This window comes from Ovis aries, chromosome 4 (genome assembly GCF_016772045.2).
Source record: "Ovis aries strain OAR_USU_Benz2616 breed Rambouillet chromosome 4, ARS-UI_Ramb_v3.0, whole genome shotgun sequence".
NCBI lineage: Eukaryota > Metazoa > Chordata > Mammalia > Artiodactyla > Bovidae > Ovis > Ovis aries.
Window position 1 is genome coordinate 48,169,832 of NC_056057.1, and position 25,402 is coordinate 48,195,233.

General features: G+C 38.9%; 2 protein-coding genes across 5 annotated transcripts in view; one reads left to right on the top strand and one right to left on the bottom strand.

Moving 5' to 3' along the window:
• Positions 1-10,594, top strand: part of RINT1 (RAD50 interactor 1) — a 24,716-nt gene extending 14,122 nt beyond the window's left edge. For 3 of the 4 annotated variants that reach the window (XM_060415005.1, XM_060415006.1, XM_060415008.1), the window contains 6 exons: positions 265-406; positions 2,193-2,388; positions 5,737-5,951; positions 7,240-7,420; positions 7,493-7,611; positions 8,531-10,594. In XM_060415005.1, the coding sequence (XP_060270988.1) occupies positions 265-406; positions 2,193-2,388; positions 5,737-5,951; positions 7,240-7,420; positions 7,493-7,611; positions 8,531-8,711 (1,034 nt within the window). In that variant the 3' untranslated portion in view covers positions 8,712-10,594. Of the gene's footprint in view, positions 1-264; positions 407-2,188; positions 2,389-5,736; positions 5,952-7,239; positions 7,421-7,492; positions 7,612-8,530 lie in introns of all 4 variants that reach the window. The other variant, XM_015095259.4, reaches the window with a different exon arrangement.
• EFCAB10 (EF-hand calcium binding domain 10) lies at positions 8,837-21,834 on the bottom strand. The gene is made up of 4 exons (XM_004007839.5): positions 21,704-21,834; positions 10,199-10,363; positions 10,001-10,088; positions 8,837-8,914 (listed from the first exon to the last, which is right to left on the bottom strand). The coding sequence occupies exons 1-4, from the start codon at positions 21,810-21,812 to the stop codon at positions 8,878-8,880; spliced, it is 399 nt and encodes a 132-aa protein (XP_004007888.2). The 5' UTR covers positions 21,813-21,834; the 3' UTR covers positions 8,837-8,877.
• Positions 21,835-25,402: the final 3,568 nt, after the last annotated feature.

Below are 25,402 nucleotides of genomic sequence, written 5' to 3' on the forward strand. Positions count from 1 at the left end.
CTCTTATGGAATCATTCTGGATGTGGCTTTTCTAGTCACTGAAGATTTTTTTGAAGATATTTTGAAGATTCTGGGTAGGTGTGGGCAGAGGTAAAAGATCTTACTTAACCTTAAAACAGAGCATGTTACATATAATGCACCTAGTAGGAGGGTGTAGATTTATTTTTTTATAGAAAAATAATAATTCCTAAGAAACTATGAGTTGAAAGATTAGGAATTACAATCTGTAACTACTTGTTTGACATGATCTTTCTTGTGTGCCAGTTGCTCTTCAAAAAATGGACTCAATGCTCTCGTCAGAAGCTGCCTGGATATCCCAATATAAGGACATCACTGATGTGGATGAGATGAAAGTCCCAGACTGTGCAGAAACGTTTATGACACTACTCTTGGTTATAACTGGCAAGTATAGTCTTAAAGATATAACTTTTTTTTTTTAGAAGTACTGACTCTTAACAGACTTGTGGTTATCAAGGGGGAAGGGGAATGGTGGTGGGATAGAGTCCATTAGGTGATAAACCATAATGGGAAAGAATATGAAAAAGAATATATATATATGTATAACTGAGTCACTTTGCTATATAGCAGAAATTGAACACAACATTGTAAATCAACTCTACTTCACTAAAATTTTAAAAATTAAATAAAAGTACTACTGATTCTTCACTCAGTATTTTTGAAGTAGTTTGACAAAATACCATAAAGTGGTTATTGTAGTATCTTCAAATTCAATTTCTATTTTGGTCAAACTCTAGCACAGTAGTTTAGCTTTTGGATTTTTTGTAATTTAAGTAAGACCTTAAACATTAGTTTACATGAGGGGAAAATTCCTCAGTTGTTACATAAAAACAAATAATTTAATTTTCTTCCCTGAATTCCCTTGTCTTTCAACTTTTCAAGTATCTTCAGTAAATGGTGATTGACCCAAATTTTAAATATTATTTTCTTCACCTTGTTATATCAGAGTTTATAGAACAGTAAAATAATAAAGTAACTTTAAGGACAAGAATGGGGGTTTCCCTGGTGGTTCAGATGGTAAAAAGTCTGCCTGCAATCCAGGAGACCTGGGTTCAGTCCCTGGGTCGGGAAGATCCCCTGGAGAAGGCAAAGATCGGAATGGTAACAGGAACTTCTATGTTCCAAGAATGTTCTGTCTGGAGGGTGGCCCGGGCCCAGCCCTGGTTGGTCTGTTCCTGTCCATGTTGCCCCTAGGGCACTGCAGACCTGCTGGTTCTCCAGGGCTACTGAGCTGTCACTGCCATGGTCCTTCTGTGTCTTGTCCATTTCTTGGGCCTGTGTGGTAACCTGAAGAGGTGTCATTCCAGCCCAGTCAGTAAATAATGCTGTATTCTTTAAGAAAAATATGAAAAACACTAAAATACAAAAATATTTAGCAAAACTGATTTAAAAATCTTTTATTATGGAAATTTCTCATATATATATAAAAGCAGCATAACGAACCCTCAGGTTATCTGTTCCTAAGGTTTAAAACTATTGCTTTTCTATTATGTATTTCCCCCCCCAAAATACAGACTTTTTTCCTGAAGTATTTTAAACATCTTTTCACCTATAAATCTTTAGCTACGTGTTTCTTTTAACCTATCCTAGTTCCTCCTTCCTTTTTTAAAAAATGTCATTTGTTGAAGAAGTGGAATAATTTTTGTATACGATTTTCTCATATGCCTTTAAAAAATTGAGGCATAACTTTTAAAATAAAGCACAGTTGATTTACAACATTGTGTTAGAGGCATAACTTATATACAGTGAAATGCATAGATCATCAGTATATAGATCAATGAGTTTTGACAGTACTTGTGAAACACACATCCTTAGGGAGTTTAGAAATGGATCCATACTTGAATGGTTGGTTGATTTTTGACAAAGCCATCAAAGCTAGCCAATAGGAAAACCCTATACCATAACCTTTAACATGCCGTGTGTGCTAAGTCGCTTCAGTCATGTCCAACTCTTTGCGACCCTATGGACTGTAGCCAGCCAGGCTCCTCTGTCCTTGGAATTCTCCAGGCAAGCCGGAGTGGGTTTCTATGCCATCCTCAAGGGGATCTTCCCAATCCAGGGACTGAACCCATGTCTCTTACATCTCCTGTATTGGCAGGCGAATTCTTTACCACTAGCACCAGCTGGGAAGCCCATAAACCTTCACATGTCTTGTTAATTTTCTCCACAGACAGGTATAAAAATCTTCCCACAGCTTCCAGAAAGTTGCAGTTCCTGGAGTTACAGAAGGACTTAGTAGATGATTTTAGGATACGATTAACTCAGGTGATGAAAGAAGAGACTAGAGCTTCCCTTGGCTTTCGGTACTGTGCAATTCTTAATGCCGTGAACTATATCTCAACAGTGCTAGCAGACTGGGCTGACAATGTTGTAAGTTAATCTTTTATATTAAGTAATATATTAGTAATTTGAACAGTTTTACCTTTTGAAATGTTGAATCTGTAGCAAGCAGAAATAACACACGTTAGACAGAATCAAAACTGGGCCAAACTTAGGAGGTATGATTACAGTACATATTTTTCTCATCTAAGTCTCATATAGTTAAATCATCCTGATATTTTAATCATTGGAAAAGAAAGCCATCCTTTCATGAAATTGTAGTTTATAAAGTAAACCTTTCCCTTATAGATTTTAAACTTGGGAAATATGTTGAATGGTAATTGCAATCTCAGAAAAAGCTAAGCTTATATAATGATGTCAAAATCAATAAAATTCAGAACTTTAAGGAACATAACATTTGATAGCTCTTAAAAGTGAAAGTGTTAGTCACTCAGTCATGTCCCACTCTTTGTGACCCTGTGGACTGCAGCCTGCCAGGCTCCTCTATCCATGGAATTCTTCAGGCAAGAATACTGGAGTGGGTTGCCATTCCCTTCTCCAGGGGATCTTCCTGATCCGGGGATCAAACCCATGTCTCCTGCATCATAGGTGGATTCTTTACTGTCTGAGCCACCAGGAAAGTCCCTATTGAGTGCCTTCAAACATGACAAATTATGAAGAGTCATAAAAATAGAAACATTTTTAACCTAAATATTTCATACATTAAAATATTGTTTAATATTTTGTTTTTTTGAAACATAAGAGTAAATAGAATGGTAAAATGAACTCCCATATGCCTATCACCCATCTTCTAGTACCAATTTTGTTTCATTAAGCCTTTCTTCTACTACTTATGCAGAATTATTTTGAAGTAGTTCTCAGATATATTTCATGGTAAATATTTCCATATGTATCTCTAAAAGATAAGAATCCCTTTTTAAAAAAGCAGCATGGTATGTGGGGATCCTAGTTCCTTGACCAAGGATTGACCCTACACCTCCTGCATTGGAAGTATGGCATCTCAACCACTGGAGCATTGAGGTGGTCCCAATATATTATGAATTTATAACAAAATATTATACTATACTGCTAGCACATCATATAGAAAAAAATGTATTCCTTTACTGTGAGAGAAAAACAAAATGAAAGTCTTTATCTTAAATCCAGGATAATCAGCCAAAAAACAGGAAACAAATATACTAATAATAGATGTAAACAAGATAAATACCTGATAAACACAATCATAATTTATTTTAATCTGGGTCTTTTGGCTGGGACTTAGTAATTATTTAAAGACTCTTTTACAGAAATGTTAACTGAAATACATGTGCATGATATCATTCTGCTGAGCAAGGAAAATAATTATTTCAGAAAATGAATATTAGTGGAATGTAATGATCAATGCATTTGTCTTTATAAAGTCACCTAATCAGAATACATTCATTCATTATGTACTTTTATGTGTCATGTTCCTAATTTTAGTAGGTGCTTTATTCACTACCCCCACCAACCCCCACAGTGCTCCATTTTCTGCTTAGCTTTTTTGTAAAACAGTCATTCTTGCTTCTTGTGCCAATGCTTTAATAAGAGACTCATTCAGGGGCACATTTTTAGCTTCAGTGAAATAGTTGTGGAACATCATTTAACTCTGTAGTTGGTTAATGGAGATGAACTGGCCATCATCCCTGTCCTTAGAAAATTAATATTCTGATATTGAATTAACTGGTTCCTTCTGTCAACAGAGAAATAATCAAATTTTAGAGTTGACTCTTCAAATCATGAATGAACTTTGTGTCTGGTATGTTGTTATGGTACAAATTCTGTTTAACACCAAATATCATTTAACCACATTCATAGTCCTTCAGGTTGTGAATACTCTAAATAAAAGTCATATAAGCCCTTGAATTACCTGAAAATAGGAAGAGTAGACAGAGTTCGGCTTCCATTCATTAGATCCTCTACTAACAGCTGTCTGACCATTGCCAGATTGTGCCAAGCCTGACATATCCAGCCCATTCAGAATTAGGAGTTTTTCAGTCATAGGTGGCAGAAACCCAGATTAATGCTGGCCTGATTTGGGTGAGGTGAGGAACTTGTTTGTGTAACTGCAAGGATTAGTCATGGCTGCTCTAAAGGTGTTCATTTCTGGCTTCACTCATAGGCAGGCTCTGGTAAATGTGGCCATAGGTGGCTCTAGGCTCCCACGGCCCATGAACAATCTCAAAAGGACAGTGCTACTACCCTGACAGCTTCAGCAGAGATGCCAAGGCGGGCTCTCACACGTCATCTCTGAACAATTCCTAGTAGCCATGCTCAGTTCCCTACTAATAGACATTTAGGTTTTTGGTTTTTAATGTTTTACTAATTATCCACAGTGTTATTTTCCTATAAGGCAGAAAGAAGAATATTAATTCTACCTAAAATAGCACTGTAAAAACAATTATATTTTAATTCTTTTAACTCATGTATGTGTTAGGTTTACTACAGCTATCAATCTGTGTCTCAAAAAGATGCGATTAGCCATTAGGGGAATGCAAATCAAAACCACTGCATACAAACTAGATTGGCCATAATAATAATAATATAGTATCATTTATAAGCACAGCATGGAGAAATTTGTACCCTCCTACGCAACCAATAGGAATGTAAAGTGGTAGAGTGGCTTTCCAAAACTATATTTTGGAAAATAGTTTGGCAATTCCTCAAAAGGTTAAATATAGAATTACTATATGATCCTGCAGTTCTCCTCGGTATATGTCCAAGAGAAAGGAAAACATATATCTGCACAGAAACTTGTACACAAATGACCATAGAAATATTATTCATAAAAGACAAAAAGTGGAAACAAGCCCAAATGTCTGTCAACTAATGAATGGATAAATAGAATATCATTTGGCCACAAAAAGGAATGAAATACTGATACATATTACGACATGGTTGAACCTTGAAACATTATACCAAGTGAAAGCAGCCAGTTACAATGAATCGTAGGTATATGAGTCCATTTGTATGAATTGTCCGCAACAGGCAGATCTAGAGATAGAAGATGAGTGGTTGCCTAGGGGTGGGGGTGGGGGGTGAGGAGGACAATGGGAGATGATGGCAGAGTGTGGGATTTCTTTCTAGGGTAATGAAAACATTGTAAAACCGACTGCTGATAGACGCACAACTCTTGAGTGTATGAAACGCCCCTGAACTCTATTTATTTTTTGGCCACACTGCGCAGAATGTGTTATCTTAGTTCCTTAACCAGAGATCAAATCTGTGCCCCCTGCAGTGGTAGCGCAGAGTCTTAACCAAGAGATTGTATACTTTAAATGAATGAGTTATATATGAGTTAGATCTCAAGATATTTTTTAAAAAAGTATCTTCAACATGTTAACATATTTTTGCTTTCAGTTCTTCTTACAACTTCAACAAGCAGCATTGGAAGTCTTTGCAGAGAATAACACTTTAAGTAAACTGCAGCTAGGACAGCTAGCCTCTATGGAAAGCTCTGTCTTCGATGACATGATTAACCTGTTAGAGCGTTTAAAGCATGACATGCTGACCCGGCAAGTAGACCATGTTTTTAGAGAAGTTAAAGATGCAGCAAAACTGTATAAAAAAGAGAGGTAAGTCCTCTGTATTTTCTTATAAGTCAGCTCTCAACTCCAGTTTATAAAAGTTAACAGATAACATGCAGTCAGATTTCCAAAGTGTCTATAGGTAGTACGGAGTTTGGCCTTTTGCACTCCCAACTTTTAACTGTTTTTGATGGAAATCTTTCTAAAATATGTTTTGACAGTCTTAATCAGAATAAATGGATAATAACTTAACCTTCAGATGTGGCTGTAAATCCAGAGAGCTGGTGTCTGATACGGGGTTAAATGGCCTAGCCTGTCACCCACTGACAAAGCAAGGTGTTGCTGTGGTACCTGCGCATGCCTGCACTGTAGTGTAGTCACTGTCAACGATTCCTTGTGATGTCTGTTACCTCCCCCAGACGGTGGCTTCCTTGAGCACAGGCAGTGTCTGTCCTAGCACAGCCGTGTCACACAGAGGACTTATCAGTTTAGAAGTGTCAATAGTCCCTGTTGTTTTGCTGAAAATTAACAGTGTAAAATTAACTGATGTCTTAAATGTTAGGCATTTTATATTTTAACTGTTTTATATCAGTAAGTCATGTTAAATTTGGAGGTTTACAAATTTATCATCCTCCTTAAATAAAGAGTATTTCATTGAGAACTAAAGTATAAACATGAAAGAAAGGGTATGTTGCTCAGTTGTATCTGACTCTCTGCTACCCTATGGACTATACAGTCCATGGAATTCTCCAGGCCAGAATACTGGAGTGAGTAGCCTTTCCCTTCTCCAGGGGATCTTCCCAACCCAGGGATCAAACCCAGGTCTCCTGCATTGCAGGAAGATTCTTAACCAGCTGAGCCACCAGGGAAGCCCAAGAATACTGGAGTGAGTAGCCTATCCCTTCTCCAGTGGATCTTCCTGACCCAGGAATTGAACCGGGGTCTCCTGCATTGCAGGCGGATTCTTTACCAGCTGAATCACAAGGGAAGCAAAAAGTATAAACATAGGTACAGGGAACTCCCTGGCCATCCAGTGGTTAGGACTTGGGGCTTTCACTGCTGAGGCCTGGGTTCAGTCCCTGGTCAGGGAGCTAAGATCCTGCAAGCTGTGAGGCATGGCCAAAAATAAAATAACATAAAATAAACAAACAGGTACATTTATTTTCTGAGAGCACTTTTAATGTTGGGCTGTACACTTTTTCTTATCCAGAATGCCCCAGGACAGTGTACTTTCCCAGATTTAAAATAATTAAAAAATCTTAAACATACAGAATGATGAAAAATTTCATAATAAAAATTAATATGCTGCAGACAGTGCTGTTTCTGCTTTTTCTAGGTGGTTGTCCTTGCCATCGCAGTCTGAACAGGCGGTGATGTCCCTGTCCAGTTCAGCTTGCCCCTTACTGCTTACTTTACGAGACCGTTTACTTCAATTAGAACAGCAGCTTTGCTTCTCCCTATTTAAAGTTTTCTGGCAAATGCTTGTAGAGAAGCTGGACATATACATCTATCAAGAAGTAAGTAAGAGCAGACTGTATTTTGGGCTGTGATAATAAAGGCAACTCCTATATGAATTGTCCTTTTTTCAGATAATTCTTGCCAATCACTTCAATGAAGGAGGAGCTGCTCAGCTGCACTTTGACATGACTCGGAATCTTTTCCCTTTGTTTTCTCACTATTGCAAGAGGCCAGAAAATTATTTTAAACAGTAAGCACAATATTTAACAATTAACTTTGATGTTATCAAATTGTTAGAGGAGGTGGTTTACTTTTTAAACAGCTTTAAGATTCCAGTGATGTTAAGTATACATAGCATCAATTAACAACTTAAAATAGTCATAAGATGTGATGATAAAATGTGACCCATAACCTACAAAAGTTGACCAGAGCTGGATATAAATTATATGTTGAGCTTTGTTTTCTAACACTTAGTTTAATGCTTATTATTTGGAAATAAATAGAATATGAAAGCAAATGCACTCCTGCCATATTGAATAAATAGAAGAAATTTAAAATGTTTAGTACTGAACAACAGGCCAGGCCTGAAGAAAAATTAAAATTTGTTTTCTTAAACGTTTGATATTAGTTTCGGTTCTAAGTATAACTAACATGATATATGAAGAATTCTTAGAAGTATTTTTAGAAATTGGTGTAAAACTTATTTAGATTTTTGAGATTATGAAGTATTCCTTTTAAACATATAAAAGGAAAGGTTTTTTGCTCATTTTAGTATGATACTTATTTCTGCTTTTTTTTTGTTTTAATATTCTGTATGCCTATCTGCTTATTTTTTTTTCCCTTAATTTTCTCTTTTCCCATATCCTAAGTTTTACCTACATTTAATATACTGTTAGTATCAAATATCATATTTAGGGAAGTAATGAATATGTGTTAAAACAATGATCCTTTTACCTTATAGTAATCTAATGAAATATAAAGTCTGTAGATATACAGTCAACACATATTGAAAGAGCCAAATAGTTAATCCATAGTTTTATAGAGGGCTTATGATGTGGCAGTGCAGGGTAGCTGTTTAGTTTTTCCAAATGACATCATTACAGGACAATATGGGATGATGTAGATAATGGAGGTCTCATTTCCTTCCTGCTCTTTTTTTTTTTAAACAGTGTAAAAGAAGCCTGCATTCTTTTGAATTTGAATGTTGGTTCTGCCTTACTTCTCAGAGACGTCCTACAGTCAGCTTCAGGGCAACCTCCTGCCACAGCGGCACTAAACGAAGTTGGGATTTATAAACTGGCTCAGCAAGATGTTGAGATTCTGCTTAATTTGAGGACAAACTGGCCCTAACACTGGAAAATAAAGGGTCTTTTTTCGTTTGGGATTTTTGGTTTTTGTTGTTTTAACAAAAAGGAAGCCAGCTGGATTTCAAGTTATATGCTGAAGTTCTGAATTAATGAGACTGGACAACTGAAAACTTTATAGAATCATTTATTATCTGGGACTTAGAGTGTTATTAAAATGCTGACCATATTTCCTGAGTCCTCTTGTTCCTAAGAAAACAAAAACAAAAAGCTCAGAGGCTACGAAAACTCAGAGTAATTCCATTTACAAATATACACAGTGAATATGTCTGTTGAATAAAATACAGGAGCAGAGATAATAAATTACAGTCAACTTTTAATTTCTTTTGCCAGTTAGAGAAGACTGTTGCAGGTAATCTAACATAAAATTTTTTTTAAAAATCACTTTAAAATGTATGAAGTTCCTGTATCTAGTTTGGAAATTCACTGTTTCCCATAAGAAAACACAAGAGATGGTGACTGAAATAGAATTTGCTCTTTCCATAAATGTCTTTCTATTTAGAATACTTCCTAGCTCCATTCCACGTGACAGTGGGCAACCTTTGGTTTGTGGATGAAACATTTTAACTAGAGCATTGTGCTGCTACCATCTTCTCTGAAGTAGGGAATGTAATTAAGTATTTTTTGTTGAATATCTATGTAATTAATGAGATGAGAATCTTAAAACTTTCTTCCAGCTTTTCCTTGGCCTTGGACTATGTTAAATTAGACTTTTACACAAATTGAGCTAGCTTAGCTAAAGTCTTCTTTCTGTAAGTAGTTTCATTCGCATGGTTTTTATTTCCTGACTTAGCATTTAGTTAATACTATTCATGCTTTAATACCTCAAATCCAAAACTGTCAGGTTGGCATGCAGCCTGTACTGCTGATAAACACTCATTTTGTGAGAAATCATTTTGAGAAAAATTTCATTACTCTATATACAGAGATTTTCCAACTAGTATATTGCGCTTAAAGCTTTCCTGTTAGTTCCTCTGGCTGAGTAGGGCTTCTCTATCTCATTCTCTGAGAACTGCTGGGGGTTCCCATTGAGAACAGAATAAAGTGGCCTCTGGAACCTCCTTACCCCAGCATCCCCTTCCTTCCCTCCCCGCAGGCTTAGAGACTGCTGTTAGCCCTCCCTGTCCTCACTTTCTAGACAGAAAGCTGAAAGTTTCCAGGGAATGAAATGCTTCTATCAAAAGGCAGGACCCTCTGTTTTAAAATGTATTAATTGTACGTCAACATCATGCCACATTATTTACATAAAATAAAGTCACTTAAAAATAAGCTTACACTTCATTCCTGAATTGTTCGAAAGTTACTCCATGTCCATCATCTTTTAAAACTTCACCTTCAGTATACAGACCCAGGGTTTTTAGTGCTATAAGAGAATAAGAAAAAAGAAAACTTTACAAAGTGAGAATTAGTTTCAGCTAGGGAAACTTATGTAATAACTACAAATTATTACCTCAGTTTGTAAAAGATACTGACCTTCTTTATACTGTACGAATGATATGGATCCTTTATTCGAGGAGTCCAGCATCTCAAACATAGATGCAATGTTAGAGTTATCCATAAAGAAAGGGAGAGCCACGCCTGATAGCTTGGCAATTCTCAGCCGTTCCAATATAGATATTAAATACTCTCTTGGTCTTTCTGTAAAAGAACAGTTCCAGTGCTTTCTGATAAGAAATTAAAATATGTCTGTCATAAATGGAAATAGTCATGTAACAATTACTAAATACCTATGTTTGAAGTACTGGGCTAGGCCCTGGGAATATCGGCCTTGCTTACAGGAAAGGCAAGACATTGAACAATTAAATAATTGTATATACAAGTGCTCTACTCCAGATGATTGAATAAAAATGTCCATTCAGGTCTACTGTATCCTTCTACTTCTCTGTATATTCATTCTAGTAATTTCTGAGAGTTTGATATGAAAACTCTCAACTAAAAACTTAATTCATCTACTTAATAATTGTTACAGTAGAACTATATGTAACCTTGTTTTGTATTTTCCAAGTCTCCTATAAATGTTATTATACTTTCATAATTTAAAAAAATAAAAAGAGATGGAACCAAAGACAGAAAAAAAAAAAATGTCCAGAGATTAGACTTGTGCATTTAAAAAAAAAAGTCCTCAAGTGACTGATTTACAGTGAGAGTTGAAAACCCCCAAGTGGAACATCATGACATAGGAAAGAAGATCAACTAAAAGAAAGGGTAAAGAATAGACTTTCGAAAACAAACATTTAGGTTAACATAATCCTCCAGTTAGGAAGCATAAATGTTCAGTCCTAATATAAGGGCAGTATTTTAGATACATAGGCTGTCTTTCACCTAAACAATGTTAAATATGAAAAATCAAGATCAATTCACTCTGCAGAAATACTGCAGGGGAGCGATGATGATAAAGCTAAAAGAAGTAAAATATGGTGTGGCTCAGAAGAGGAATGCCTCACCTGCTCATCATTGCATTCAATCCTGGGAGACAGATTCTTAAGAAAACCGAAGCCATTAAGAATTTCATACATCTATAAAAGTACAAAAGTATAATGATCTCATCACCAGCTTCAACTGTTACATTTCGTGGCTGGTCTTATTTTACCATGATCCCATCTAGTTCCCTCTTCCTGTGTTGATGTTGAAGTAGATCGCAGTAATCATCTCTCATTAGGGAATGTTTAAGTGTGTATTTCTAAAAGATTAGAACCCCCTCTTTTTGGCTGAGATATAATTGACATTGTATAAGTGTGCAACTTGTTGGTGTTGTACATTTAAGCTGCAGGAGGATTGCTGTGGTAGTACCAGTTAATGTTTCTATCACATCACACAGTGAGCACTGCTTTTTTGTGATGGGAATAATTAAGATCTAGTCTCTTAGCAAGTTTAATGCTTATAATACAGCATTGTTCTCTGTAATTACTATGCTGTGCATTAGATCTCCAGGACTTATTATAGTTATCTACTAGTTACAAGTTTGTACCCTTAAACAACATCTCTCCTGTCCCTCCCCTGCCAGCTTCTGGTAACCACCATTCTACTCTCTGTTTTTATAAGTTTGGCTTTTTTAGATTCCACATTTAAGTGATACCATACAGTGTTTGTCTTTCTCTGACTTATTTCACTTAGTCCAATGTCCTCAGGATCCACCCATGACAGCTGTTCTAACAGGTGTGAATGGATACCTTACTGAGGTTTTAACTTGCATTCCCCTGATGATTTGTAATATACAGAGCATCTTTTCATGTATCTGTTGCCCGTTGGATGTCTTTCTTAGGAAAAATGTCTATTTAGTTCCTCTGCCCATTTTAAATCAAGTTGTTCGTTTGTTATCATATATATGATCTGCAAAAATTTTCTCCCATTCCACAGACTGCCTTTTCATTTTGTTGCTTGTTTCTTTTGCTGTGCAGAAGACTTTCCGCTTTTTGTTTTGGCTGTGCCATGTGGCTTATGGAATCTTTTTCCTCAACCCAGGGATCAAATCTGGGTCCCTGGAAGTGACAGTGCTGAGTCCCAACTGCTGGACTGGCAGGGAATTCCCTGTGCAGAAGTTTTTCAGTTTAATTTAATCTCCTTGTTGATATTGGCATTTGTTGTTTGTGTTTTTGGTGTCATTCATATCCAGAAGTCGTTGCCAAGACCATTGTCGAAGAGCTGCTTCCCTATGTTTTCTTCTAGGAATTTTATAGTATCATGTCTCAGGTTTAAGTCTTTAATCCATTTCAAGTTCATTTATGTGAATGGTCTTAAGACAGGGGTCCAGTCTTCTTTTTCTGCATGTGGTTACTCATTTTTCCCAACACCATTTGTTTGAAGAGGGACTCCTTTTTCTTTTCCATGTTACTACAATACTGTCATCTCAGTACAATTTATGCATCCAACAAAATTCTTAACATTCTCAAATAGCCAGACATTATGTAAATTTCCAGTTGTCTCACAAATTTCATAAATTATAAATGCTCTTTAAAAATCAGTAATCAAATAAAGTCCACTCACTGTGATAGGTTATGTTTTTAAATCTCTCTTAATTACATAGGTTTCTCCTCCATGTATTTTCCTCCTTGGAATTTGTGTGTTGAAAATAGAAGTAGGTGAACTTTTAATCTAATATAGTGCCTTTTGGTGCAACTTTGAATACACTATAGCAGCAAATAGGTTACTAACGCAATCACATATGCAATCTACGTCATTTCTTTCTTAACTATTTCAAAATCAGAAAACATCTATGTTTGAATTTCAGTTCATTATATTTCTTTTTAAGAATAGAATAAACAATGCTGATGGAACTTACTGTGTTACTTTGATGAAGATTTGTTGCTGTATATCCTTTAGACTACATGGGGTGCTATAATGCTTATATTTGGAATCCATAATTTATACTCTTATCTGCTTCTAAAAATGTTTTGAAAATGCTTACAACAGTGCAAAGCCGCTTTAGTCACATCCAACTCTTTGCAACCCCATGGACTGTGGCCTGCCAGGCTCCTCTGTCCATAGGATTCTCCAGGCAAGAATATTGGAGTGAGTTGCCATTTCCTCCTCCAGGGGATCTTCCCAACCCAGGAATCGAACCGGGTCTCCTACATCCCTTGCATTGGCAAGCGGGTTCTTTACCACTAGCACCACCATATTTGGAATCTATAATTTATACTCCACCTGCTTCTAAAAATGTTTTGAAAAATGCTTGTAACGGAAGTATATATAATAAGATATAAATTTTTTAAAAACACAAAGGGAAGAGCCAAATGTTACTAACCACTTAAACTACATAAATGTCAGTTGATGACGACAGTTCTTCAAGGAACACAAACTTCAAGTTCAACATTGTAATACTAATAGTATTTACTGAGCCTTACTATGTGCCTGGTACTACACTAAGCATTTTCTGAGGCTAACTTCATTTCCTCCTCCCAAGTGTCACTTGCTCAAGGCCACACAGTCGGTATAAACCTACGCAGTGTGCTTCCACAGCTCCTGGCCTCTACCACACTTAACTCACATAAGAAGCATTTGCTATACCCAAACCTAGTCAGTCATGAGGATCTCTCCCAAGTCTTTATCAATAGTTCTCAAATTCATCCTATCTTCACCACTTCCAAACAGTAGCTCTTACCTGGGTAACTACTCCTTTAAAAAAATTCTGATTTCTTTAATGCTATCCCCTAAAAAGGTACACTCCCTCCTCCCACAGCATAGAATTGCCACTGGGAATGGCTGCCCAGTTAGAGACTGTATTTCCCAATACATCCTAGGAAAGGCCAGATTTTCTTACCAAATGATTCAGGTTATGTCAGATTTGGCTGTTAAATGAGTTATGAAAATCTGGCTTTCAGAGATTCTAGAATTTGAGGATCAAGGACTTGGGATCATGGATGTGTTGTCACAACAGTAATAGCCCAGCCACACTGTCCTGTCTTATTTTCCATAACTCCCTTACAATTCCAAGGTTTTCAAACTGAGATACATATCATAATGCCAGGAGCTTTGCAAAAATCCAAGATAAAGATACATCGTTTCTTTCTGAGCATCATTCATATGTGTGTAAGTTGCTCAGTCATCTTCGACTCTTTGTAACACCATGGACTGTAGCCCACCAGTCTCCTCTGTCCATGGGATTCTCCAGGCAAGAATGCTGAAGTGGGTTGCCATTCCCTTCTCCAGGGGATCTTCCCCACCCAGGGATTGAACCCAGGTCTGCATTGCAGGCAGATTCTGTACCATCTGAGCCACCAAGGAAGCCCGAACATTATTCATACAATAGTAAATATGCTTCTTCTTATTCACTATCATAGGAGCATCATTCTTACAACAGTGAATAATAAACATATTAAGAAATGGAGCGGCTTTCCTCGTGGCCAAGAGGTTAAGAGTCCACCTGGCAATGCAGGGGACACCAGTTCAACTGCTGATCTAGGAAGATCCCACATGCCACTGGGCAACTAAGGCCGTGCACCACAATGGCTAAGCCTGTGCTCCAGAGCCTGGGAACGGTAACTACTGAGTCCACGTTCTGCAGCTACTAAAGCCCATGCACCTAGAGCCTGTGCTCCACAACAAGAGGAGCCACCGCAGAGAGAAGCCTGTGCAGCACATCTAGAGAGTGCCCCCATTCTCTGTAACTAGGAAAGCTCAGGCACAGCAATGAAGACCCAGCAGAGCCAAAAAATCTACAAAATATATTTTTTTTTAAAGTAAAAAAGAAATGGATATATGATGTTTCCCCCTTATCTATCCATGGAGAATGCATTCCAAGACCCCTGGTAGATGTCTGAAACCGCAGATAGTACTGAGCCCTATATATTCTATGTGTTTTCCTATACATACATGTTTCTCTGATAAAGTTTAATTTATAAATAAGGCAGAGTAAGAAATTAACAACAATAATAAAATTAAACAATTTAAACAATATACCATAACAAAAGTTATATGAATGTGTTCTCTCTCAAAATACCTTATACAAACCAATGCAATGGACATGAACTTGAGCAAATTCCAGAATATGGTGAGGGACAGGGAAGCCTGGCGTGCTGTATACAGTCCATGCGGTCACGAAGAGTTGGACACGACTTGGCGACTGAACAACAAATGCCCGTTCCATCTTAACTAAGCATTTATCATGCACTGTGGCTATAACTTCTGTAGTGTGAGGCGCAACAATAAAATTGGAATTTCTTTTTCCTTCTTCACAGTTTCATGGAGAGAAGATTCATTCTTACCAAAGATCTTGGCACCCTCAGCACTCTGTGACTTTTTTTCTTTCCTTATTAAGTTGAGAATGTTCACCTTTTCACTTAAAGGAGGCATTTATAGCTTCTCTTTGGCATATCCAAACTGGCAGCATCACTGGTCTGGTGCTTTGGGTCCAGTATTCAGTAAAATCTGTAAATTTTTTCTGGTAAAAAAAAGGGTGACTTGAACACAAGTACTGCAGTCCCGTGACCATCAACCTGTAACTGAGATGGCTACTAAGTGACTCAGGGTGGACAGGCTGGACAAAGGGACAATTTGAGGCTGAGGCAGGATGGTTCCAGATTTCATCAGCACTACTCACAAGAGTGTGAAATTTACAACTTATCAACTGTTTATTTCTGAAATTTTGCATTCAATATTTTCTTACTGCAGCTTACTGCAGGGAACCAAAACTGCTGAAAGCAAAACTGTGGATAAGGAAGGACATTCATGTATCTGTAGGAGAACAAAACATTCATTTCAGCTAAAACAAGTGACTTCAAAGAAACTTGCTACGCAGCATCAGGATGAGGTCTCAGATGCTAAGGGTACAAGTTGCCTTTTTTCTGCCATTAGGAGGGCTTGGGTGGAAACTGAAGAGCACACCCGTGCAGCGAGTGGGAGACCTGGGTTCCCCACTCAGGAAATCCCTGAGAAATCCCAGGGAAATCCCTGGATAATTACTGCATAGCAGGGCAGCTGAGCCGTCAGTCCAGACTGCAGCAGGGGAGGTGGGGATGTGGTGACCTGATGAATGTAAATGAGATGAACGTAATGAGATGAGATCTGTACTTGTGAAAACAGAGCGTATGGGTGAGCTAGCGATAATTACACAGAAAACTGAAGCAAACATTTAAAATGTAACATTATTAGCTTGAGGAGAAAAAACAAAGGACATATAATCATAACATACTACATGGATTAGTTGTGGATATCTGCCTAATGCTAATAATGTAAATTCTGAACACTGATTATATCAAAATTGTGTTCTAACTTTATGGGGAAGATGGGAGTGACTGGGAACACGTGTGAATGTGTATGTGTGTGTGTGCAGGCACACGTGTGCACTTCTGGAACTGTGGTGGCTACTGTGGGAAATTTTTAACTTAGGTAAATCCACTTAAGGGTCACCCTTAAAAGAGAGGATCCCAAACCTCTCAGAGACAATGAAATGTGTTCTTTGGTTGGTATGCAGAAGCCTCTAAAAGACAAAATGACTCCAAAATCTAATAGGATCCTTATAGCATGCAAATCCGGAGAAGGCAATAGCACCCCGCTCCAGTACTCTTGCCTGGAAAATCCTGTGGATGGAGGAGCCTGGTAGGCTGCAGTCCACCGGGTTGCTAAGAGTTGGATACGACTGAGCAACTTCACTTTCACTTTTCACTTTCATGCTCTGGAGAAGGCAATGGCAACCCACTCCAGTGTTCTTGCCTGGAGAATCCCAGGGACAGGGGAGCCTGGTGGGCTGCCGTCTATGGGGTCGCACAGAGTTGGACACGACTGAAGTGACTTAGCAGCAGCAGCATGCAAATCAAAAATCTTTAAGTGAGAAACCTTTGGCCATGTGAGCAGGTAATCTTAGTTTATCTGTCAGAATTACAGTGTGGATCCAACTATTCTTTGGAGTTTTATATTACAATACTTGTTTGTTGTTGTTGTTTAGTTGCTAAGTTGTGTCCAACTCTTTTGCAACCATGGACTGTAGCCTGCCAGGCTTCTCCGTCCATGGGATTCTCCAGGCAAGAATACTGGAGTGGGTTGCCATTTCCTTCTCTAGAGGATCTTCTCAACCCAAGGAATGAACCCACATCTCCTGCACTGGCAGGCAGGTTCATTACCACTGAGCCACAAGAGAGGCCCCTACAGTGAAAGTCGCTCAGTTCTGTCCGACTGTTTGTGACCCCGTGGACTATACAGTCCATGGAATTCTCCAGGCCAGAATACTGGAGTGCGTAGCCTCTCCCTTCTCCAGGGGATCTTCCCAACCCAGGGATTGAACCCAGGTCTCCCACATTGCGGGTGGATTCTTTACCAGCTGAGCCACAAGGGAAGCTCAAGAATACTGGAATGGGTAGCCTATCCCTTCTCCAGGGGATCTTCCCGACCCAGGAATCAAACCAGGGTCTCTTGCATTGCAGGCGGATTCTTTACCAACTGAGCTATGATGGAAGCCCCTACAGTACCTGAGATATGGCTAAAATTTAATGAAGGCTATGAGATCTCTGTTTGTGTCTGCCTGTATGTTTATGTATGTCTCTGTAAATGTGGCATTTTTCTATTACTTTCAGATGGTACTGCCAAGATTAATTTATAAAAAATTCAATTTAACTGGCTTAAAAAATTGATGTAATGTGTGAAAGCCACTCAGTTGTGTCTGACTCTTTGTGACCCCATGGACTATACAGTTTATGGAATTCTCCAGGCCAGAATGCAGTGGGTGGCCTATCCCTTCTCCAGGCGATCTTCCCAATCCAGGGACTGAACCCAGGTCTCCCGCATTGCAGGCAGATTCTTTACCAGATGAGCCACCAGGGAAGCCCTAAAAAAATTAGAGCTTATTAAGCATTCCTAAACTCTCAGAGATATAGAAACAAACATGATTTTCAAGTTCACATGATCTAGAATAAATAAAATGATCTTTCATAAATAAAAGCTATTGTTTAAGTTTGTTGGTTTAATAAAAACAAGCATGTCTTCTCAGAATAGTCAATATTAAATATCAGGCAAACATACAACTTTTTCTGTCTGGGTTTACTAGTCAAATAAGCTCATGCTATTTGTTATAGAATTTGCCAACAAGAAACATTAAGATCAATTCAGTTCAGTCGCTCAGTTGTGTCCGATTCTTTGCAAACCCAGGGACTGCGGCATGCCAGGCTTCCCTGTCCATCACCAGCTCCAGGAGCTTGCTCAAACTCATGTCCATCGAGTCGGTGATGCCATCCAACCATCTCATCCTCTGTTGTCCCCTTCTCCTCCCTCCTTTGATTTTTCCCAGCATCAGGGTCTTTTCCAATGAGTCAGTTTTCAAATCAGGTGGCCAAAATACTGGAGTTTCAGCTTCAGCATCAGTCCTTCCAATGAATATTCAGAGTTGATTTCCTTTAGGATTGACTGGTTTGACCTCCTTGCAGGCCAAGAGACTCTCAAGAGTCTTCTCCAAAATCACAGTTCAAAAGCATCAATTTAAAACACTTGCTTTTAACAATTATACCTGGGTTATCTTAATGTTCATAATCCAGGTATAATTGTTAAAAGCAAGTGTTTTAAATAAATGTAAAGTTTATACTAAGGTAAACTAAATAATGATATTCATTGAATATCTAGATCATTTCCAGAGAAGATAATGTACTAAGACATTGACTGTTAAACATAAGTTTACTTACTTTTGGCTTATTAATTTTTACAGAGAGACAGAGGATATTTGGGTCTATTAATATGTCTTCTGCCACATTACAAACTGTATAGTAAAAAACCATGTCTCTAAAAAATATGATTATGTCTTTATAAATTTGCTAATCCACTACAGGATAGTAATATATGATAGTTCACCATTGCCTGCTTCCTAGTTTTCACTGGAAAGCAAAGATTACAAATAGTTAAAATTTATAATTCATATGTAAAAATAAAGCTGCTAGCAACAATAAGGGTGAAAGAAAAAAACAGTGTATGAAAAGTAGTAAGGAAAATAGAATATATCTTTTGGATATGCTGGACAACTTGATATAAACCTCAGAGAAATCACAACAGCTCATGTGTGGGCAACCCACAGGCCTGCTGTTATGTGGCCACCCAGAAGGTCACAAGATACATTCAAACTGCAAGCCAGGAAAATCCATCGGACTGTAACTGCCAGTCTCATGACACCATCTGGAGATGCTTCGAACTCAAATCTAAAAATTTTCTCAAATGGGCTCTCGTAAACTCAGAAACTGAATGTATAATTTGCTCAAACTATTAGCCTTTTTCTTTTGTTTCCATAGAAATGCCTCTTGTTAAATTATAAATTACCTTATGGCTCACAGCACAGGGAGACCTCATTTAGGTGAAAGTTCACCTGCAACACTGGCCTCCTGAAATAAAACATCTTCACTTCATCCTGTTTTGAGGGATCATGATGCTACATGGTTGCTGATACACCAGGCTGTACCTATATAAATAATTTAAGACTAATGGCACATAATCCAAAAAAAAAACCTGTTGGTAGATTTAGAAAGGTAAAACTTAAAAAACTTCTAGTTATAACCCATTTGAATTATTTAACTTGTTAAATTCTTGGCTTCTGGGAATCTCTGCTCTGGACAATTTTTCAATTCTCGGCTATTGTTTTCCTTATAGTTAGCATATTGACTGCTCTAGTGTGTTGTATACTCTCGAGTCTTAAATGCCTGTCGCCAGCTACTCATGTGCCAAATGGCATCCATCAGGAACCAACAACCAGACAATATCAACAATAACCCTGTGAAAGATTAACATAGTGACTACATGGCTCTCCCACTTAAGGACTCAGCTAATGCAAACTGTGTATGTGATTCTTGGGCCTGACTACATTAATGGGGTAACGGAGAATAATGCAATACTGGCTGGTCATACTTTTAAGCCCAAAGAGAGAACGACCAAAAGAAGGAGGCAGGGTGGGGAGGTGGATTGTTAAAATCAAGATTAAATGGAGACCAGTCTTGAAAAATTCCCTGGACAGACAAAACCAATTAAGTCATGCAAGCAAAGCTTAATTTAGCTTTTTCTACAACACTAACTTGATCTGGGTCATTTCTTGCTTCTGCCTCTGGAAAGCTTAAGCATAAAATTTAAACTGTTTCCCAAGTTTGATATGAGGTAACCATTAACCTATTCCCTATCATTTACGAAGATGCTAATATTCTAACCAATTTTTGTGAAGAATAAAGAGTCACTGCCTTCTCACCACAATTCACTGCTTTCTAACAATAAACCTCTGAGCCTCATTCCTTCCTCTGGTTTGAGTCCTCCTGGTTTGCAAACTGTCTTTTTGGTGTATGCAAAATGGTGATTATTGGTTTTACTTCTATTTCTGAAGTTTTCACACACACACACACACACACACACACAAACACACACACACACCTGCCTCTAAAAGCAAAAGATTGTTTTCACCACTACTGTCAAAACCCAGCAAGAGACAGTAGTCATTTTTTCAAAAAGTAGGTTTTTAAAAATTAGTTTGATAGCAACTTTTCCCCAGTGCATTAAAAAGTGCATTCCTTTGTATTAAAAAAATTTTTTTTCTATCTCTTTTTAATTGTTGCAGAGTTTTTTACTGCTTTATTGTCTTAAAACAACTAGAAAGAACTTGATCACTCTATACATGACCATACTAGCTGGGTGGTTTCTGACAAAATTGGAATGTTGGCTATTTACATTTCCTTATACAAAAGCAAATAGGCAATTTTGGCATTTTGGAAACTCCATATGAGGCAAACTACCATTCTTCACCCTGAGGAGAAGCACATCAACTCATTTTCACCTAAACATAAATTTAAAATTTACAGGCCACACAAAAATTATGAAATGATTCAAACTTTATATGGGGATCGAGTGTATTAAAAATGTCAGAAAAATCTGTCTCAAGAACATCCTTCTGTTCTACCCTATCAACTGTTTTTTACCAGATTAAAAACTCTTTGAGGGCAGGGGTAATACTGGGAACATCTGTTGGTTGCAGACATAAGGATGATTTATACGTTATTCATTTAATCTTCTCCACGTTGCCATGAGATCGGTACTATTATAATCTCCATTTTCCAGAAGAGGGGAAAGAAGTTCAGGCTCTTGCCCAGTCACAAAGTACTAAGGGATGGAGCGAGGAGCCAGACTACCGATCCCCGGAGCCTCTCTTCCACCCGCGACAACTCTCACCGGCCAGAGTTCCGCCACACTTGGCAAGAGGCAGGCACAAAGAGGCCGTTGAGTTAAGTCTTGTTTAATTGAAAGCCACAATGTTAACGGGCAGCTGCTGCTGCTGCTGCTAAGTCGCGTCAGTCGTGTCTGACTCTGTGCGACCCCATAGACGGCAGCCCACCAGGCAGCAGGAGGGCTCAACTAGCCGAGAGGCATGAAAGAGTGTTTGCGGAGGAGTGGGGGAGGTGGTATCCGGGAAGAAGCTGTCCTTCGTCCCCCGAGACGCACGCGTGGAGGGATAACTATACGAGGAATTTCTGAGGACCGCTCGCTGTGGGACGGAAAGTCGAGTGGTAGACAAGACACCTGCAAGACACTTACCCGGCCGGAAAAAGAGGAGGGCGCTGGTAAGATAGGTCAGCAAGTCCATAATCCGATGTTTTTCCAAATAATTCCTGGCTTTGAGCTCCCTGCTGCTGCGGGCCTCCATCGAGCGTAGCTGGGCTGTTGCTAGGCGACCAGGCAGCGTCGCCGCAGCTCGGCTCCGCCCCTTCCGCCCGGTTACGTAACGCGCCCCCTACTGGCTGACACCTGGGCACCAAGTCTACACCTCATCCAGAAGAGGCAGTTTGGGAAGTGTGAGATGGGGCAGACGCCGAAGCAGGAGGGAGATTAGTGCACAGCCCCTTGTGGGAAGATGTCCTTGTCCCCCATTTGGGCTGAGGGTTGCGCCTGGTGATCTTTTCCTGTTTCTGTCTCTAGCACCTTGCTCAGTGCTTGTTGATCCAGGGCCTCATGTGGTAATAATACACCCAGTGTGCGTGAATGTGTTAGTCGCTCAGTCGTGTCCGACCCTTTTTGAGCCAAAGGACTGTAGCCCGCCAGGCTCCTCTGTCTATGGAATTCTCCAGGCAAGAATACTGGAGTGGGTTGTTAGTTCCTTCCCTATTCCGACCCAGGGATAGAACCCTAGTCTCCCACACTGCAGGCAGGTTCCTTACCATCTGAGCCACCAGGGAAACTTCTATAATAACAGGGGTGTCCAGTGGAGAGTCCTAAGCAGCACCTTTGGTGTGAGCAGCCTGCAGAGCAGTGCTGGTGGTGAGGCAGGAAGGGGCCGTTTTCTCTACGGGACGGCGCAGTCATGAAGTCTGTGTTTGCTTCACTAGACCGTTTGGAGCTAGTCTTAAGGAGAAACAACACTTGACAGTGGTTTTGAGAGAGAGTTACTAAATAAGGTGGCGAGGAGGGGCCTCTACTTAGCCATGGAAGTACCTGAGAAACTAAACTCTAGGCTTGGACTTCTGCTCTTGAGGGCCAGGCTCTGAGATCAGTGCCCTTTCCCACCACCAGAGAGTTATTCCAGAACAGTCACTTCAAGAAGACGAAAGACAAATGGCCAATAAACATATGAAAATATTCTTAGCCTCTCCAGCAATCCTGTAAACAAAGCTACAAGAAAATGCCATTTTATGCCCGTTTTACATCTACCAAACTGGTAAAAATAAGGCAGCTGAACAGTATCAACTGCTGGTAAGGCTATAATGCAACAAAACAACCAGTGATGATTGCAGCTTTCCAAAGTAGAACATCCACCTTGGAATTATCTTGGTAGTGTAAACATTCTTCAGAAATTCCACACCTACAGCAACTCTTGTACACCTGTACCACGATAAGTACAAGAATGTTCAGAACAGCACTGCTCACGATAGAAGACATAGCAGCTCAAAGGTCATCAAAAGTAGAATGGATTAAAAAAACTGATAGAGTCACAATGGAATACTATAAAGCTTTGCAGGAACGGATTGTAGCTACTGGCAACAAAATGGATGAGTCTCAAAAACATAATATTGTCTCAAGAATATAAACTGCATGAATCAATTTATATAAAGTTTAAAAACATACAAAACAAAGCAATGTGTTGTTTACAGATTCAAGCCTACGTAGGAAATCTATTAAGAAATACAAGGGAATTAAGGGAATTAAGAAATACAAAGGAATACACAAAAATTCAGCATAGTATTTGCCTTGGAGGTAAGAGGTAAGGGAACGGGTTTGTCGAGCAATATCCTGAGGAAGATAAGGGTAAATTTCTTTACCTGAGTCGTGGATACACAGGTGCTCAATGGATTATGATTTTTTATACCTTATATGTACTCAATTTTTAAAAATCTACTGAGGACTCCATGTTGGTGTTCTGGACACAGGGACTCTGGTCTGTGCTCGAAGCTCAAGATATATGGTCTTGAGAGCTTCATTTACTTACTCTTCCAAAGTTACTCAGTCCCTGAATAAACAGTCATGCTCTTTGACCCTCAAATGACACTAGAACTTCAAATGACACTTGGCCTCCTGATGTCTTCCCAAGTCACTGATTATTTTCTGTTCCAGCAATTTTGGGTGCTTTTGTGTGCTCAGCACTTGCTCCCTTAACATACTTCAGGCAGCTCTGCCCCAAATCTTCAATTCCCCTGGAACTCATGCTAAACAGAAGTGTCCAGACGCCACCTAGTGGACTCAGCTGTTCTCTGTCAATGTTATCTCTTAAGCCAATTTGGGCTTCTTTAATCATCATCCTCACACTTCTTCATCTATTTGTCCTCCATCTCCTTATTATTATTAAACCCTTTTAGTGGTTTGGGGCAAGTAATACCAGTGGCAGGCATCAAGGCAGTGGTTTTCAACCAGGATTGCACATTTGAACCACCTTTGAAACTACTGATGGTCCTTTAAAAAGTACTGAGGCTTGGGCTCCATTGCATGTCCAGGAGACTGAATCTATTGGGAAAGGACCTGAATAGTGGTGGTTTTGTTGTTGCTGATTTGAATAGCTTTATTGAGGTATAATTAACATGATAAGCTGCACATATTTAAAGTATACTCTTGAATAAGTTTTGATGTATGTATGTATCATGAAATCACCATCAAGATAAGGAACATAGCTCTCAACCCCCAAAGTTACCCTGTGTCCCTTTCTAGTTCCTTCCTCTCACTCCTCCTTAATCCTGTCCCCATCCCCTATTGCCAGGCATCACTGACCTGCTATCTGTAACTGTAGGTTAAATTTTGTAAAATTTTACATAAATACAGTCATACAGTATATATTCTTTTTTTTTTTTTTTTGGCCTATTTTTTTTGTCCATTATTTGGTCTATTTTTTTTTTTTGGTCTTTCATTCAACATTATTTTTGGGGATTCACCAATGTTGTTGCATGTATAAATATTTCATTCCTCTTCATTGCTGAGTAAGATTCCATAGGATGCATATATTACAATTGTTTATCTGTTCACCTGTGGATGGACATTTGGATTCCATTCAGTTTGGAGTTATTACAAATAAAGCTGCAATGGCTGTTCACGGACAGATCTTTATGTGAACAGAGGATTTCATTTCTCTTGAGTAAATAGCTAAGAGTGGAGTAACTGGTTCATATGGTAGGTGTACGTTTAACTTTTTAAGAAAGTGCCAAACTGTTTACTCAAAGTGCCTGTGCCATTTTATATTCCTGAATTGTTTATTATTAAAAGCTCCTCTTGTTATTAAAGATCCTAGTGGACCCCACATTACAGCAGCTGGTGAGAATTGAGCTAACGGTCTGGAAAATGTTGATCAGGAGTCCTGACAGCCTCGATGCTTCCAGCTCATGGTTGGTAGAGTCCCACAGCCCCTACCAACCCAGAACACTAGAAGCTCCTGGGGAGTCATTAAAAAATAGTGTCTCCTCCCTCACCCCCCAGAGGCTGATATAATTGCTTTGGGGGCCAGAGGGTGGAGGGCTACCTCAGGCATCATAACTTTTTAATAGTTTCCCAAGTGTTTCTAGAGCACACAATGACCAACTAACTGTCCTGGTTTGCTCAGAACTATGTGTGTGTGGAGGTCCATGGCCATGAAGCTTTCAACCATAAAACTGGGAATGTCCCAGGTCAACTTAATATGTGGTCACTCCATTTATGGACCACTAAACATAAAGAGTTTGGGCTTTGGTGTTGCGGATGGACTTGTCAACCTGCCTGTAAACTTGGACTTAGAGCTCAGGGTTAGTGTGTCTGTCTCGGGGAGGGTATATATAAAAGGGA